This window comes from Giraffa tippelskirchi, chromosome 6 (assembly GCF_054371585.1).
Source record: "Giraffa tippelskirchi isolate mGirTip1 chromosome 6, T2T-mGirTip1v1.2.pri, whole genome shotgun sequence".
NCBI lineage: Eukaryota > Metazoa > Chordata > Mammalia > Artiodactyla > Giraffidae > Giraffa > Giraffa tippelskirchi.
In genome coordinates, this window is record NC_137280.1 from 82438513 (window position 1) to 82455343 (window position 16831).

At 56.5% G+C, this 16831-nt stretch overlaps 2 protein-coding genes across 13 annotated transcripts; both read left to right on the forward strand.

Moving 5' to 3' along the window:
• The first annotated feature begins 2231 nt into the window (after positions 1–2231).
• On the forward strand, positions 2232–11836 carry GMIP (GEM interacting protein). Of its 7 annotated transcripts, XM_081496075.1 has the most exons (22): positions 2232–2363; positions 2654–2780; positions 3342–3426; positions 3920–3995; positions 4107–4164; positions 4440–4565; positions 4658–4722; positions 4833–4940; positions 5377–5457; positions 5542–5712; positions 5804–5941; positions 6297–6484; positions 6714–6820; positions 6894–6983; positions 7314–7391; positions 7464–7618; positions 7836–8024; positions 8121–8258; positions 8361–8557; positions 8887–9274; positions 10863–10929; positions 11061–11836. In XM_081496075.1, exons 4-22 carry the CDS (start codon positions 3930–3932, stop codon positions 11432–11434), a joined length of 2784 nt encoding a protein of 927 aa, XP_081352201.1. In that variant the 5' UTR covers positions 2232–2363; positions 2654–2780; positions 3342–3426; positions 3920–3929; the 3' UTR covers positions 11435–11836. The 7 variants fall into 7 exon arrangements, with proteins under 7 accessions (XP_081352201.1, XP_081352202.1, XP_081352195.1 ...); XM_081496076.1 differs by lacking the exon at positions 2654–2780 and having other exon boundaries at positions 3291–3426; XM_081496069.1 differs by lacking the exon at positions 2654–2780.
• A 515-nt stretch (positions 11837–12351) lies between these two features.
• On the forward strand, positions 12352–16273 carry LPAR2 (lysophosphatidic acid receptor 2). 6 transcript variants are annotated; one of them, XM_081496077.1, is made up of 4 exons: positions 12352–12467; positions 12924–13151; positions 13826–14567; positions 15368–16273. In XM_081496077.1, exons 1-4 carry the CDS (start codon positions 12375–12377, stop codon positions 15679–15681), a joined length of 1377 nt encoding a protein of 458 aa, XP_081352203.1. In that variant the 5' UTR covers positions 12352–12374; the 3' UTR covers positions 15682–16273. The 6 variants fall into 6 exon arrangements, with proteins under 6 accessions (XP_081352203.1, XP_081352205.1, XP_081352207.1 ...); XM_081496079.1 differs by lacking the exon at positions 12352–12467 and adding an exon at positions 12715–12809; XM_081496081.1 differs by lacking the exon at positions 12352–12467 and adding an exon at positions 12715–12809 and having other exon boundaries at positions 12924–13119.
• The last annotated feature ends 558 nt before the right edge of the window (positions 16274–16831 follow it).

Sequence of the window (16831 nt, forward strand, 5' to 3'; positions counted from 1 at the left end):
CCACAAGAGAAAAACCACGCAAAGCAACCAAGACCCAATGCAGCCAAAACTAATAAATAAAAATAAATTATATAAAAGTAGATCCCTAGCCAGAGTTTTTGAGTTATGAGAGCCGCTCTAGATATTTCTTTTAGAAAAACAGTCGCCACTGGCAGCATATTTCAGTGACAGAATGGGCTGCAAAATTTGCTTATTTGTGTGACATCTTCAACCTGCTCAATGAACTCAATCTGTCACTTCAGGGGAAAACAACTGTGTTCAAGTCAGCAGATAAAGTGGCTGCATTCAAACCCACACCAAAATTATGAGGGCAACAAGTGCACATTGGGAATTTTTGACGTTTCAAACGTTAGCAGAGATTTTGAAAGGGACTGAGCCAGGGCCTACTTTCTCCCAGCTGATGAATGATCACCTACGGCAGCTTTCAAGAGTTTGAGCACTACTGCTCAACCACAGAAGACCCCCAAATTGGGAAGGAATGGATCCTCACCCCATTTGTGAAAAAGCCAGGTGAATTGACTTTGCCCATGCTAGAAAAGGATCAACTGCTTGAGATCAAAAATGATGGTGGCCTTAAAAGTATGTTTGAGATAATTTCAAATTTCTGTGTGTTCTGGATGGACTTTCCTGGTGGTTCAGATGGTAAAGAATTTGATCCCTGGATCAGGAAGATCCCCTGGAGAAAGAAATGGCAACCCACTCCAGTATTCTTGCCTGGAAATTCCATGGACTGAGGAGCCTGGTGCTCTACAGTCCATGAGGTTGCAAAGAGTCAGACACAACTGAGCAACTATCACTTGCAGGCATGATGGCGCTAGTAGTAAACAACCTGCTTCCAATGCAGGAGACATAAGAGGCACCAGTTCGATCCCTGGGTTAGGAAGATCCTCTGGAGGAGGGCTTGGCAACCCACTCCAGTCTTCCTGCCTGGAGGATCCCATGGACGAAGGAGCCTGGTGGTCTATAGTCCATAAGGTCCAACACAACTGAAACGACTTAGTACACACACATGTTCTGGCTTAAAGTCAAAGCAGAATATCCTGAGATTGCCACAAAAGCACCGAAAAACCTGCTTCCATTTCCACTTCCATTCCACCTCATCTTTGTAAAGCAGGGTTTTCTGCACTGACAGCAACCAAAATGAGATTCCAGAGTAGACTGGACATAAGCAACACACTTCAGATGTCACTGTCTCCCATGACCCCCAGATGGGACCATCCAGCTACAGGAAAACAAGCTCGGGGCTCCCACTGATTTGCATTATGATGAGTTGTATAATTTTTTCATTAGGTATCACAATGTAATAATGAAATAAAGTGCACAATAAATGTAATGCTCTCCAATCATCCTGAAACCATACCCCTGCTCCGACCCTCCCCCCCCCCCCAGTTCATGGAAAAATCATCTTCCAGAAAACCAGTCCCTGGTGCCAAAAAGGTTGACGACTACTGTGTTCAGTCAGTTCAGTCGCTCAAGTTGTGTCCAACTCTTTGTGACCTCATGGACTTCATCAGCATGCCAGGCTTCCCTGTCCATCACCAACTCCGGGAGCTTGGTCAAACTCATGTCCATCAAGTCGGTGATGCCATCCGATCATCTCATCTTCTGGAGTCCCCTTCACCTCCCTCCTTCAATCTTTCCCAGCAACAGGGTCTTTTCCAATGAATCAGCTCTTCGCATCAGGTGGCCAAAGTATTGGGGTTTCAGCCTCAGCATCAGTCTTTCCAGTGAATATTCAGGACTGATTTCCTTTAGGATGACTGGTTTGATCTCCTTGCAGTCCAAGGGACTCTCAAGAGTCTTCAACACCACAGTTTAAAAGCATCAGTTCTTCGGCGTTCAGCTTTCGGAGACTTCAGATTCAACCGGGATGGGGCAGGACATCAGACCACCCCCAGGGGGCTCCCATTGCCCCAGCCAGATTAGGATGGGTTCAGAGTTCCAAGAGGCTTTTGGGTCGTAGAACGGGAAAAGTTTGGGACAGGTTCCTCTGGCCAGGCAGACTGTGTGGGCTCACTGTAAGGGGAGTATGCTGGGGTTAGGGGGCCCCACAAAGATCTGGGAAGAGGAAACCCTGGCCGGGATGGAGTCGTTTCGGCCGGTCACTTAGGAGGTCCTGAATGCACCCCCAGCCTCTCAGGCAGGGGGCGCGGTCCGTGCGTCTATGCCTGGAGGGTGTGGCCTCCCGCAGAGGCGTGGTTGGGGGCGGGGCCTTCGCCGGGCGGGGCCGCGCGGAACCCCGGCAGCGGCGGCCGAGGCAGGAAACCGGGGCTCGGCCCCGGCGGCGCCGGCGCGCGATTCCGTCCCAGTCCCCGTCTTAGCCGAGCGATCCTAGGGCCGGAGCATGGATTCAACAGAGCCGGGTAGGCGGTCCGGGATTCGTGATCCTAGAGGGGCCTCTCCCGACCGTATCCTACTTCCTACATCAGTGAGGGTCCCCGCCTGTCCCTCCCTGTCCAGAGAGCTGGGAGAGGAGTTCCTGAGTGGGGAGGACGCGGGAATCCTCCACTGTGGGGACTCCCAAGCTGAGAGGGGGCCCGGGACACCAGCCCCTGACCCCCTCCTCCTTAGGAGTTCACCCCGGATGTCTGGGGGAGGGGGCCCAGGAAGGGGAAGTGGCTGCTTCTGCTTCTGATATTTGTGATGGGGGTAGGGTGTCACGACTGCTGATGGAGAGGGCAACGCAGCAAGATCACCACCCAGCTACTCCATTGCCCAGGGAGGGGAACATGCTGATCTGCGCCCCCTAGAAGGGGTGCCTGCAGCAGAAACGTGGCGAGGTCCGACTTTGTTTCCGCCAGTCTTTGTGTCTCTAATTTGCATATTGAGTGTCATTTGGTCTTTATGCCTCTCCGGGTTTCAATCTGCCTGTGTGTGTTTCTGCCGCGGGCCCTGTGCTGGTCTGTCCCACGTGTATTTCCATCTGTCTGGCCTGAGGTCCATGTGGCTTCATTGTCAAGCTGTCTCTGTCCCTGGAGACAGTGTGGCTGTATCTAGGACATCTGTTTTGTCACTTTGCTTCTAGGCCCATGCATGTGTGGGTGTCTCTGCTTCTCCAAGCAGCGGTCTCTGTGTTGGGTTGTGCCTGAGTCCATCTGCCTGTCCTGAGTCAGGCCCCACCCAAGCCCACACTCCCACCATCCCAGCTCAAACATCCATCCCATCCTGCACTCCCCATGGGACCAGAGCTCTCTCTCTCTCTCTCTTTCCTTTCTCTTTCCCTCCACCCTCACACCCCCCCCCACCCCCGCTCACCTTCCTCACCCTCCAAACAACCTGCCAAGGTGCAGTGGGTGGAGAGAGGCTTCTGTTGGCCCATGTGTGATACTCCCCTCTCCAAGGGTTACCCCCGGCTCCTGAGAGCAGGAAGAGGTACAGTGACATCTTCCGGAGCCTGGACAACCTCGAAATCTCACTGGGGAATGTGTGAGTCTGAGCTTGAGTCACCCCAAATTCTGCCAGGATCCCCAAATCCCTAACCATTTAGATGCCCAAAGCCCCTTTAGGAACCTGCAACTTTTGGATACACTTACCTGATAACCCAAGAAGCCTAAGAGAGGGCCCTCAACACACCTGAATATCCCCAAATTCAACCCCCTAAATCCACCAGCAACCCCCAGAGTGATCCTAGGGCCCCCATGTATCCTTCCTGTGACCCTTGTGATCCCTTAAAACATTTGAGAGCTTTATAATCCTACTCTAAACCCCAAAGTTACCCAGGATCCTTCAAATTCTATCTCAAATTTCATTAAAAAAAAGCTCACTTCCCTCCCTAAAGTCCCATCCCTCAGGACCCCCAGATATGACAGATGTCACAGAGGTGATATCTAGGACCATCCTCAAACTGCCCTGGGGTCCCCAGCACCCTAGGTGAGGCAGACTCCGTGGAGGGTGTCATCCTGACTCCCTTACCTCCCAGGACTCTTGAGATGCTGGCTGGAGACCCTGTGATTTCAGGAGACCCGGAACCTGACAAGAATGCCACAGCTACTTTGGTGAGAGATGGGACCCAGGGAACAGGGAGAAGGGGGCCTCAGAGGAGAGACTGAGGAAGGTGGGACCCTTGCACTGCTTGTTTCTGAATGCTGTCTCCCCCCACCCCTCAGACCAGTGAAACCAGCCGTTGGAGTGGCCCCTCCCCAGAGGATCCTGCACCCCTTACAGGTAGGGGGCTCTGGGGCCAGAAGCATGGGGGCAGAAAGGAGTCCTTCCATCACCAACTGCCTGTTCCATGCACCAGGGACATGGCAGTGCACACAACAGATGTGAACCCCTGTCCTCAGGGAGCCCCCAGTCTCAGTAGAGAATCAGTGTAAGATTGCAGCCTGGATAAGCAAAAGCAAGGGAGTGTTTGGAGAAGCCATAGGATGTAGAACAGGGTTCACTGGTCTGGTCTGAGGGCTCAGGGAAGGTTTCAGAGGTCCACCCATCTGCCCCAGGGGAGGAACTGGACTTGCGGCTCATCCGAACCAAGGGGGGCGTGGATGCAGCCCTGGAGTATGCCAAGACCTGGAGCCGCTACGTCAAGGAGCTGCTGGCCTGGACTGAGAAGAGAGCCAGCTATGGTGAGGGCTCCTTGGGCCCAGTCCCAGGCCCTGCCCTGGACCCTGCAGTACTCACACCCCGCCTGACTCAGACCCCTGCTGTCTACCCCTAGAGCTGGAGTTTGCCAAAAACATCATGAAGATTGCCGAGGCTGGCAAGGTGTCAATCCAGCAGCAGGTAGCCATGAGCAGACACTGGCCCCCAGAGCCCAGCCCCTCCAGAATCCCAGCTGGAACCCCCTAGATCCTCAGCATCCTCTAACACCAGCTCCCTGTCCCCTCCCCCAGAGCCAAATGTCACTGCAATATATCTACCTCCTATTTCTGGAGCATGACCTCAGCCTAGGAACCCTGGCCGTGGAGACACTGGCCCAGCAGAAAAGAGACTACTACCAGGTGAGGGGGCCCTTCATGCATCATTTCTCTACAAGCATCCAGGGAGGCATCATTACCATCAGCACCATTTGCTGATGAGGAAGCTGAGACCAGGGATGCTGCGGAACTTGCCCAAGGTTACCCAGCAGAGATTCAAACCAGGCTTCCTGTGCAATTGCATAACTGTGCTTTTGTTTGTATGCGGGCCATGGGGCGAGATGCCCAGTGTACTCAGGAAGAGAGCTTTGGCATCCCCAGCTCCAGACCCAAAGGATGGAGGTGACCACCAAGACTCTTTGTGGAGAGGCCACGGGGGTGGGGGAGGGCAAATCTGGGAGAGAAGACCCAGGAGAGAGTGCAACCAAGAAAAGGGTCCAGAGGGTGAAAGACATGTGTCCCCGGTGAATGGGATGACCAAGCAACCCAGGCAGCATTCCTCATTCCCCATCCTTCCCAGCCCTTGGCTGCCAAACGGACTGAGATTGAGAAGTGGCGGAAGGAGTTCAAGGAGCAGTGGATGAAAGAGCAGAAGCGGATGGTGAGGCCTAGGGTTGCGGGCTGGGAAAGCAGGCTGGGGGAGGAGATGAAGAAGCCAAAAGGCCCGTCCCTCTTCCACTCCTAGAACGAGGCGGTGCAGGCTTTGCGGCGGGCCCAGCTCCAGTATATGCAGCGCAGCGAGGAGCTGCGGGTGCGCTCCCAGGTGTCGCCCGAAGACCTGGCTCTCCAGGCCTCACCAGGCCCCAACAAACAGCAGGAGCGGCGGCGGCGCTCTCGAGAAGAGGCCCAGGCCAAGGTGAGGACTCCACCCCGTGCCCCGCTGTGCTTCGGTGCCCCCAGCCCCCACGGATCTCTCCCATACACGCTCCCTGCCTCGGTTTCTCCAGGCGCAGGAGGCCGAAGCACTGTACCAGGCCTGCGTCAGGGAGGCCAACGCGCGGCAACAGGAACTGGAGGCCGCCAAGCAGCGGATCGTGTCACACGTGCGCAAACTGGTGCTGCAGGGGGACGAAGTGCTGAGGCGGGTGAGACCCTCACCCGACAGCTGCTCGCCACACTTATTAGCACCGCTGGGCATCACCTGCCCCTAGACTGCCTCCGGGGCACCAGGACTGGCTCCCTCTCCCTGGACAGACAGTTCCCGCCCCCAGACCCTGACAGCACTTCTTTTCTCGGTCCCACGCAAGGAGTCCTGCCCCAAGGTTGACCCACCCGGGTTCTGATCACACCCCTATCCCAGCTGCAGGCTCAGTCCCTCAGCCACTTCCCACTGCCCTGCCCTGCCCCCAAGCCTGGACCGAGCTCCTGTCTCTCAGGGTCAGGCCACGCCCCAGGCTCTCAGGCTCCGCCCTTCTTACACGCGTGGGCTCCCCCCAACAGGTGACCCTGGGATTGTTCAGGCTTCGAGGGGCTCAGGCAGAGCGTGGCCCCCGCGCCTTCAACGCCCTGGCGGAGTGCTGCGCTCCCTTCGAGCCTGGCCAGCGATATCAAGAGTTCGTGAGGGCGCTACGCCCCCACTCCCCACCGCCCCCGCCACCCGCCTATTCTTTCCAGGAGTTCACGCACAGGTGGGTCCCCAGGAACAGGGTCGGATAGGAAGCCAGGCATTTGGGTGGGGTTGTCCTAGTCGTGGGAGGGTTGGGAATTTGGGGGTTACTGCACCGGGGACCATGATGCCCATGGCCATAAGGGTGCAGACCCAAGTCCTTGAAGTTGGGTCCTAAAAGGGAAACCAGGGGTGATGTCAGTCCCAGGCCAGTTTCTTGATTGTCAGAGCCCTCAAACCTCTCCTCTCAGTTCCCCTCTGGACACAAAAAAGAAGCTCTCTGGAGCACCCCCTCCACAGCTGGATGAGAGTGCAGCTGAGCCAGGCCCTTGGGAGGACACAGGCACGGGCTGGCAGGGTGAGTACAGTGAAAGGCGGGCAGGAGTGGTGCTGGGGAGAAGGCCACACCTAACTGACTTGTCCCTCCCTAGGAGCTCTGGGCCCCACTGTGGGCAGTGATGTGGACAGCGTGGGTGGCGGCAGCGAGTCTCGCTCCCAGGACTCTCCCACTTCCAGTCCAGGTGGGACCATCCTCCGGCCCCTGGCTAGGCTCTGACCCTCAACCTCAAACCCTCTTTCTTTGACCTCTGACCTACCCTGCATCCCTGACCTATTTTCTCAACTTCTGACCCATTCTCTTGATCCAACTTGGAACCACCGCTACCCCCAGGTTACTGACCTGTTCTTCAGCCCTTAACCCCTGACCTGTCTGACCCCCCTGACCTCTAACCCTTTCCCCAAGGGCATCCGTGGGTGCTTTGGGAAGGCTGAAGACCAGGAAGGTCTCCTTAGCCTTGGAGCCTCCCCTGTGACCTCTGTGACCTTCAACCTCTGTAACCTTCTGACTCCAGGCTCTGGCACGAGACGGCTGGTAAAAGTGTCATCCATAGGCACCGAGTCTTCAGATGACTTTGAGGAGCGAGACCCTGGTGAGGCTGGAAGCAGGTGGAGGTGGGCTGGGGATGGACTAGGCACTTCTGACCCTGTCTCCCTCCCTGCAGACCTGGGAGATGGGCTGGAGAATGGGCCAGGGACCCCCTTCAAAAAGTGGATACTATCCAACGCGGCCCAGACCCACCGGTTGCGGCGGCTGCGGGGCCCAGCCAAGTGCCGAGAGTGTGAGGCTTTCATGGTCAGCGGGACAGAGTGCGAGGAGGTATGGCGTGGGCTGACGACCTAATGACCTCTGCTGACCCCCAGTGACCTCTCTGACCACAGGCATCTCCCTGAGCTGAGATTCCTAAGACCTTCCCATGAGATACCTGCCCTGATCTGATGATCCCCTATGAACCCCCTGCTCCCTGAGTATCTCTATGACCTTCTCTTTCCCCACTGACCCTGATGACCTTCCTGACCTTGTGACCTTTCCTCAGTGCTTTCTGACCTGCCACAAGCGCTGCCTCGAGACGCTACTGATCCTCTGTGGACATAAGCGGCTACCAGCCCGGACTCCCCTCTTTGGGGTCAACTTCCTGCAACTGCCCAGGGACTTCCCAGAGGAGGTGCCTTTTGTGATCACCAGGTGCACGGCTGAGATAGAACAGCGCGCGCTGAATGTGCAGGTGCTGCCTTGACCTTTGACCACCCCCAATAGTGACCCAGCCCTCTCAGTGGCCAGATTGCAAGCCAGGTGTCCACTTCCCACTCCTGCCCTGCAGGGCATTTATCGGGTCAGCGGGTCCAGGGTCCGCGTGGAACGGCTGTGCCAGGCTTTTGAGAATGGCCGAGCATTGGTTGACCTGTCAGGGAACTCACCTCATGATGTCTCGAGTGTTCTCAAGCGATTCCTCCAGGAGGTGGGTGCTCAGTGGCTTGGGACTCATGGGCCAGATGGGCTCAGGCTGAGGACCCTCTGCAGCCCACCCACACCCATATCCCCCCTGCCATTCCACCCCCAGCTCACTGACCCCGTGGTCCCCTTCCACCTCTACGATGCCTTCATCTCTCTGGCTAAGACCCTGCATGCAGACCCAGTGCACGACCCTGGGACCCCCAGCCCCAGCCCTGAGGTTATCCGCTCGCTGAAGACCCTCTTGGTGCAGCTGCCTGACTCTAACTACAGCACCCTGCGGCACCTGGTGGCCCATCTGTTCAGGTGTGCACTGTCCTTGATCTTGACATGTGACTTCTGACCTGAGGTTCAGACTGTCGTGCCTTCCTTAAATACGAGACCCGTGACCCCTGACACTGACTTCTGACCTTCATATGTGTTTTCTGAGCTCTGAAACTTAATACATGACTCCTGACTTTGGATGCTGACCCTTGACCCCCATCTCCAGGCTCGTGGCTGCTGGTCGCAAACAATGACCAGGACCTCTTACCCATGACTTGAGCAAGTCACCACTAGCCTGGTTTGCAGGTCCTACCCAGTGACCAGTAATCATACACTCTGTGCCCTGATCCTTCTGCTCATGCTGTCCCCAGGGTGGCTGCACAGTTTGAGGACAACAAGATGTCTGCCAACAACCTGGGCATTGTATTTGGGCCGACGCTGTTGCGGCTGCCAGACGGCCCAGGGCCAGCTAGTGCCGGACCTGTCACTTGCCTGCTGGATTCCGCACACCAGGCTCAGCTCATCGAGTTCCTCATTGTGCACTATGAGCAGATCTTTGGGACTGACGAGCTCCTCCTGGCCACTGAGCCCCTGCCCCGACACTCCAGCCCACCCCCTGTGACCCTCCCAGCCAGCCTCCAGCCACCACACTTACAACTTGTCCTGGACCCCCTGCCCTTATCCCTAGCCTCAGACCGGGACCCAGACACCATGCTCCTTAGTGCCTTGGAGAAGCATCCTGAGGCCACGCTCCCAGAGGTAGGAACCTGTGGGCCCACAGACATGGGGAGAACCTTCTCTCCATTTAAATTTCTCACTCTCTTTCCTGTCTTCCTTCCTTCCTTCCCCTTTGAAATTGTCTATTTCATTCCTTTCCTCCTCATTATTGACCCTGCACTCATCCTGAGAGGAAAAGTAAGGAATGCATTGGTGGGATATAATGGAATAACAACAGGGTACAGCCTTGCAGAGATCCTAACATGAATACTATTGATTCCTTCAACAGAATATTTATTGAACACCTACTGTGTGCCAAGCATTGTTCTAGGCATTACATATATATCAGAGAGCAAAATATTCAGACTCCACCCTCTTGGTTGCCTACCTTCTAGTGAGGAAAAAACCAGCAATAAAGATATATGATACAAAGTCATACAAAGTTGTATAGGATATTACAAGGTGATGAGTACTATAAAGGAAAGAAAGGGTTTGGGTAAAGTAAGAGATGTCAAGGGCACCAAGGTGAGAGGTGGTGGGCAGTTTGTAACAGTAAATAGGATGCTGTGGGTGGGTCCCATGAAGAAGATGAGTGCGATCAGAGATGAGAAGAATGTGAAGGGGAGTAAGCCAGGTAGGGATCAGGGGAAGGGTGTTCCAGGCAGAGGGAATAGCCAGTACAGAAGCCCCAAGGTGGGACCGCCCCTGCTGTGTTCAGTGTACAGCCCCATGCTGTAATGAATGAGTGAGGGGAAGGTGGTAAGAAGTGAGGGCAGAGAGGGGTGTGCAAGCCTGTGAGGAAGGAGGGGTGTCCACCAACTGCATGCCTGCAATGCAGGTGAACTTACACTCACTTACTAAGTGCCCTAAAAGGTACATACTGTTTGTGAAAACCATATGTAGATGGGACTCTTAGGGGAGGCTTCCTGTCCCTCAGGTCCTGATATACACACCATTCCTGAGAGCTTGGATCTCACCTATAGCACCCTAGAGCTGGGAAAGGAGCTGCTAGTGAGGTGTGGGACTCAGAACTTCAGAAAGTGCTCAGGACTCAGAGCATTCCAACTGCTATTAGCATTTAGCTAAAGGCTAAACTAAAAGGTACACAGATAAGCTAAAAAAGTAAGCCGGAAATTGCAGAAAGTATAGCAGGATGGAGATCGGTAGTTCACCCCTTCCTAACAGAGAGATGGCTGTCACTTTCCAGGCTGGTCCTCTGGTGCCTGCAATGCGGGAGACCTGTGTTCGATCCCTGGGTCGGGAGAAGGGAATGGCAACCCACTCCGGTATTCTTGCCTGGAGAGTCCTGTGGCCAGAGGAGCCCGGTGGGCTACATACAGTTCATGGGGTTGCAAAGAGTCAGACATGACTGAGTGACTAACAGCCAACAACCTCTGCTGAACAAAGGCATTCCCACTTTACAGAGCCCACTGTTGAGATTAATGACACCTCTTCTCAGGAGGGCAAGCAGTACACTCTTAAGGGCGTCATCTCTCCCCATATAAAACTGCAAAGAGGAGCTTTGGCATGTTCAAGAGTCTCCAAGAACTAGGATTTTATGCTGGTTCAAGAGTCTCCAAGAACTGGGATTTTATTTCTGGAGGTGTCATTCCTGGGTTTCTTCTTACAGATTTCAACTCTGCCATGTGAGCAGGAAGAGGAAATAACCGAAGACATCCAAAATGAGGGAGGGGAAGGTGAGTGTGTTGGAGGTTAGCCCAGGGTTCTGGGGTTCCCCTGCCCTGGGGTTGCTGGACTTAGTGATGACAATGGAGGGTGGTATCCACAGGACTGTGGGGTGCTTAGCATTGACCACCCTATCCCACAGTGTCCAACCAAGGGCCTGAGGACTTACCCCTGGGGACACAGCCCCGTGGCCACTTCAGCCGCCAGCCAGTGAAGTATCCCCGGGGAGGCGTGCGGCCTGTCACCCACCAGCTGTCCGGCTTGGCCCTGGTGGCTTCCAAATTGTCCGAGGAGACCCCTGTCACATCAGTGCCCCAAGGGAGCTTGCGGAGGCGAGGACCCAGCCCTGCTGCCACCACCCGTGAAGACAGCCCTCTGCGCCGCACCCCGCTGCCCAAGCATTTTGAGATCACCCAGGAGACAGCCAGGCTCCTCTCCAAGCTGCACAGCGAGTCTGTCCCCAAGGCCACCTGCTGCCCAGACCCCCAAACTGAGGAGGCCGAGGACCACTTCTGACTATTCCAGCACTCTGATCAAGAAGGCCAGGACTGAGAAGATGGGACCAGCTTCCCAGGAGTTAAATGTTGGGGTGTCTGGAGAGTTCCTATGAGGAAAGACTACATGGCCTAGCGGAGAACTAAAACCCTTTTGGCGGTACCAGGATACCCTCTACGAGACACAGGTCAATGTCACGCATCAGGGCCACTCAGGTTCAGAGGTTACTCAGGGTCAGTACAGGTCATGGGATCCTTGAGACGGGGTGCTTTTTGCTACTTTGGTTGTGGCCACTCCCCCATCTCTGTCTGCCTCCTTAGCTGATCCCAAGTGACCAGATCTTGGAGGGTGTGGCAACCCAGACTCAGCAACCTGGTGGTGCCTGGGGTCTGGTGGCCTCTGAATAAACTGTGTCTTTTATAACTTTGAGTGTCTTTCTTTGCTGGGGGAGGGTGACAGAGGAGAGGTCGGTGAGGCAGCAGCCTTCCGCTTCATTTTCACCGACCACGGAAGCCAAAGCCCCCTTCCTTTGGGTGTTCCTCAGAACACCCCCCGAGCACGTACACGGGGTAGAGGCTGGGCCTGGACACCTGGCTGAGTCACACGGGCCGGCCCTCCCAGAGCTCCGCGTGCGATGCGGTCCTGCGAAATCAAACAATTAAAACGAAGTGCAGATAACCGAGACAATAGGGCTGTGTGCTCTGGGACGTGGGAGTCCAGGGCTGCCACAGGCGTGGGCCGGGCAGGGAACAGCGCTGAGGAGGGAGGCATTCCGAGAAACCTGAGTGCGACCCAACAGTCAGCTGGGGCCAGGCGCGCGGTAGCTCTGGGCCGGCGAAGCCAAGGAGGGGCTGGGGTCCGGGCGAGGGGAGCCGGGTCGGATCAGGGCGTGGCTTGGAACTCGGCGACGGATTGGACGCGAGGGAGCGGGCGGGGGAGGGCTGGGGCGGGGGCGCGGACCATGCAACCACCCGGACGCGGGTCCGGGCAGCGCCAGGTCACGGCGGGAACTCTCGGCCGGCCCCACGAAGGCCTACAATTGCAGGAGCGAGAGGTGTGCGGGGACAGGAGGCGGGGGTCCCGCGCCGGAAGTGGAGAGGGGCGGCCTAGGGGCCGCGAGGCGGAGAGGAAACGGGGGAGCTGCGGTTCCGGACGACCCTGTCCTCGCGCGGCTGCGGAAGCGAAGCTCCTCCAGGTGGCGGGGACCGGGCGGTGCTCGCCCAGGTGGTGGGGGCGGGACGCCGCGACGGGGGCGTGGCGGCGGGACCCCGCCTCCCGCCCTCCCCGGGCCGCTCCTGCCCGGCGCTGCCAGACGCTCTTCTGCTCCCGCCCTGGTCGCCCGGCCATGGGTCTCGAGCGCGAGGCCGCCCAGTCTGCGGCGTGACGGGCGGCTCAGGTGAGGCCGGCATCTACGGGGGGTGGGTGCGCGCGGGCTCCGGGGAGGGCGCGGCACGTGCCCGCGGGGCCCGGGCGCTTCACCCTCCTCTCCTACCTCCTTCTCCTCCCCCAGCCTGGGCCCCCCCACCCCCACGAGGCCAGGCCTGCCGCCGCCTTCCTGACAGCCCCTTTTGTCCCAGAGGCCGCCAGCGTCTTCACTCCCACCCGGAGCGGCCCGACGCACCGCCTGCTTCGGGAGCACTCGCGCGCAAAGCAAAGCCCGCCGCCCAACTCATGGAGCTGCCTCACTGTCCAATCTGATCGCCCAGGTCACCACACCCCAGCACCGACCTCCTGCCAGGTCCTAGCAGTGGCCCCACCCTGCGAACACGCCCGCTGGTCTCTGCTCCCTGCGCTGACCCCAACACCAAACTGACCCTCCCTTGTCTACTTTCACGGCTCACACTCCTTTGTCCTGCCCTAATCGACGCCCCCACCACCACCACCACCCAACACAAGTTGGTTACAGATTGGCCCCGGGTGGGCAAATGAGTTTTGTTTTGCTTTTTTCGGTTAAAAACAAAACCACCCAGTCATCTGACTCAGAGGATATCTTTACGAGAGGCTTATTAGTAATTAAGCAACAGCTGCCCACCCCCCAACCCATGGAGCTTGCTTTTCCAGGTCAGCCCTGTCCCACCAGTGCCACTTTGCTATGAGGCATCTTCCCTGGTGGCTCAGCTGGTAAAGAATCCGCCTGCAATTCGGGAGACCTGGCTTCCGTCCCTGGGTTGGGAAGATCCCCTGCAGAAGGGAAAGGCTACCCACTCCAGTATTCTGGCCTGGAGAGTTCCGTGGACTATACAGTCCATGGGGTCTCAAAGAGTTGGACACAGCTGAGCGACTTTCACTTTCACTTTCGTCTGAGTTTGAGACACTTGCCCTTCCTGTCTTAACCCTCCCTCTGCCTACTGCTCCCCTCTGTGTCCTTCCACCAAGGACTGCCTGTACTGACTTCTCCCTCTCTGCCCCCAGATGGTCACCATGGGCCAGTGCTACTACAATGAGACCATTGGCTTCTTCTACAACAACAGTGGCAAGGAGCTCAGCTCCCACTGGCGGCCCAAAGATCTGGTTGTGGTGGTGCTGGGCCTGACTGTCAGCGTGCTGGTGCTTCTGACCAACCTGCTGGTCATCGCAGCCATCGCCTCCAATCGCCGCTTCCACCAACCCATTTACTACCTGCTCGGCAACCTGGCCGCAGCTGACCTCTTTGCCGGCGTGGCCTACCTCTTCCTCATGTTCCACACGGGCCCGCGCACAGCCCGGCTGTCGCTTCAGGGCTGGTTCGTGCGGCAGGGCCTGTTGGACACGAGCCTGACGGCCTCCGTGGCTACACTTCTGGCCATCGCCATGGAGCGGCACCGCAGTGTGATGGCTGTGCAGCTGCACAGCCGCCTGCCCCGGGGCCGGGTCGTCATGCTGATTGTGGGCGTGTGGGTGGCCGCGCTGGGGCTTGGGCTGCTGCCCGCCCACTCCTGGCACTGCCTCTGCGCCCTGGACCGCTGCTCTCGCATGGCCCCCCTGCTCAGCCGCTCCTACCTTGCCGTCTGGGCACTGTCCAGTCTGCTTGTCTTCCTGCTCATGGTGGCTGTCTACACCCGCATCTTCTTCTATGTGAGGCGGCGAGTGCAGCGCATGGCCGAGCATGTCAGCTGCCACCCCCGCTACCGTGAAACGACGCTGAACCTGGTCAAGACCGTTGTCATCATCCTAGGTGAGTGGTACCCTGCTTCCCTACTGCCAATCTGATCGAGCGTGATGGGAGGGGATGATTTGAGTGGGGAATGTTCTCCAAGGAAGTGATACCTGAGATGAGGCCAGGGAAGAGTTCCAAGCAGAGGGAACGGAAAGCAAGAGCTCCAACAGGACCAGCCCAGTGCCTCCAAAGAGAGAAGAAGGCCCATGTAGCTGTTCCGTGATGAGAGGTCAGCACAGCCTTAAAGGGTACAGACAGGAGTTGTAGCTTGTTCTGAGTTCCATGGGAATTTAAGGGTTCTTAGCCAGGAGTAATGAGTTCAGTTCAGCTGTTAAATGTAGAATGGTCTGGGTTGAGGACACACACCACCCCCAAGAAACAGAGCAACTCTTCCCAATCATTCCTTTTCCCCCACCAACCAGCTGACCAGTCCCACAGTGACCTCCTTTCCACCAAAGAATCTTCAATGTCCAGGGTCCTGTCCACTGTGTGTGCGCGTGCTCAGTCACGCCCGATGCTTTTTGACCCCATGGACTGTAGCCCACCAGGCTCCACTGTCCATGGGAGTTTCCAGGCAAGAATACTGGAGCTGGTTGCCATTTCCTACTCCACCTGTCCACCGTGTACCAGTTAGGAAAGGCAGACAAATCCGAGAAAGGTTCCCCTTCTTAGCCGTTCTGCCCATCACGGTGCAAAGGCAGCAAGACAGGCAGCACTTCCTTGCAAACCACTCGGCTGTCACCCAAGATCTAGAGATTCCCTCCAGCTTTGAGCGATTGCTACAGCTGGCCCTGCTCACATCAGGCTCTACCCCACAGGGGCATTTGTGGTCTGCTGGACACCGGGCCAGGTGGTGCTGCTCCTGGATGGCCTGGGCTGCAAGTCCTGCAACGTCCTGGCAGTGGAGAAGTATTTCCTACTCTTAGCCGAGGCCAACTCGCTGGTCAACGCTGTGGTGTACTCATGCCGTGATGCTGAGATGCGCCGCACCTTCCGCCGTCTCCTCTGCTGTCGGTGCCTCCGCCCATCTACCCACGAGTCTGTTCGCTACACAACCTCCACCCACACAGGCACTAGCACTCGCATCATGCTTCCTGAGAATGGCCATTACCTGATGGACTCCACCCTTTAGCTAACCTTGGACTTCAGCAGAGTACAGCAAATGCCACATCACTGCCCCGGGCCACTGTGGATGCACCTGGTTCTACCCCATCTGCAGGCCAGACTTAAAGGCAGACCGTCAGTCTAACATGGCATGAACTACTGCCAGCCCTACCCAGGCACACAGCTGTGCCTGTCTCTGAGCCTGCGGGCTAGGGTCATCTATGCAACTGGGAGAGAGTTGAATGGGGTGCAAGAATCGGGCTCTGAAGTCATCTCAGGTTGGGGAGCTTTTTAAAAAACAGACACTTTCCTATTTTTTTCTGTACATGCCTGTAACCCCTGTGGACTGCTTTCTTGTCTGTGGTGGTGTGGATGATAAAGATGAGAGAGATGAGGACTCTCGGGCCACGTAGCCCAGGGAAACAGGGTAACAAGGACGGACTATGGGTGCCCCATCTGTCTGAGGCTGATTGTTTAGGGGCACAGACTGAGGAGTGCCGAGTGTGATCTGGGAAAGGTTTATGACCCCTTGCAGCCTCCAGGCGTCTTGCCTGTCCCCATGAGAACTGAGGCGGTCTACAAGGAGGGCGTGATTTAAGGAGTAAACTTTTCTACTCTGAGCTCTCCAAAGCCTCTTCTGTTGTTATCTTCGTCTGTCTGTCCCTGTGTCCCAGAATTGTCCACCTTGGCTCAGACAAAGCTGGGATCCTTCAACCTGGCATCTCCTCGGCCCTGTTCTCCTTCCCCCTTGGTCTCTGTATGGCTGTTGTTCCATCTCTCTTGTTTCCTTTTGTCTTCTCTCTCCTCCACCTGTTCCCCTGCCTTCTTCTTGCCACATGCCTCTCTGCCTCCATCCTCTGGAGCCCAGAGTGGTTCCTGGCCTGTGTAAGCCTTCACCCTCCTGCTTGCCCTTTTGTCTGAGTCCACGTTGTTAATAGTCAAGTGTGTCTATATCATTGCCCACTCTTTCACCTACCTATAATAGATGGGCTGGGGATAGTGGGGTCCATGGACTAGCATGCAGGATTTTAGAGTTGCCATTTCTCAAGCTCCTCTGCTGTGCCTGGCACACAGATATGTACTTTACTCTTTGCGACCCCATGGACTGCAACACATCAAGACTTCCCTGTCCATCACCAACTCCCAGAGCTTGCTCAAACTCATGTGCATTGAATGGT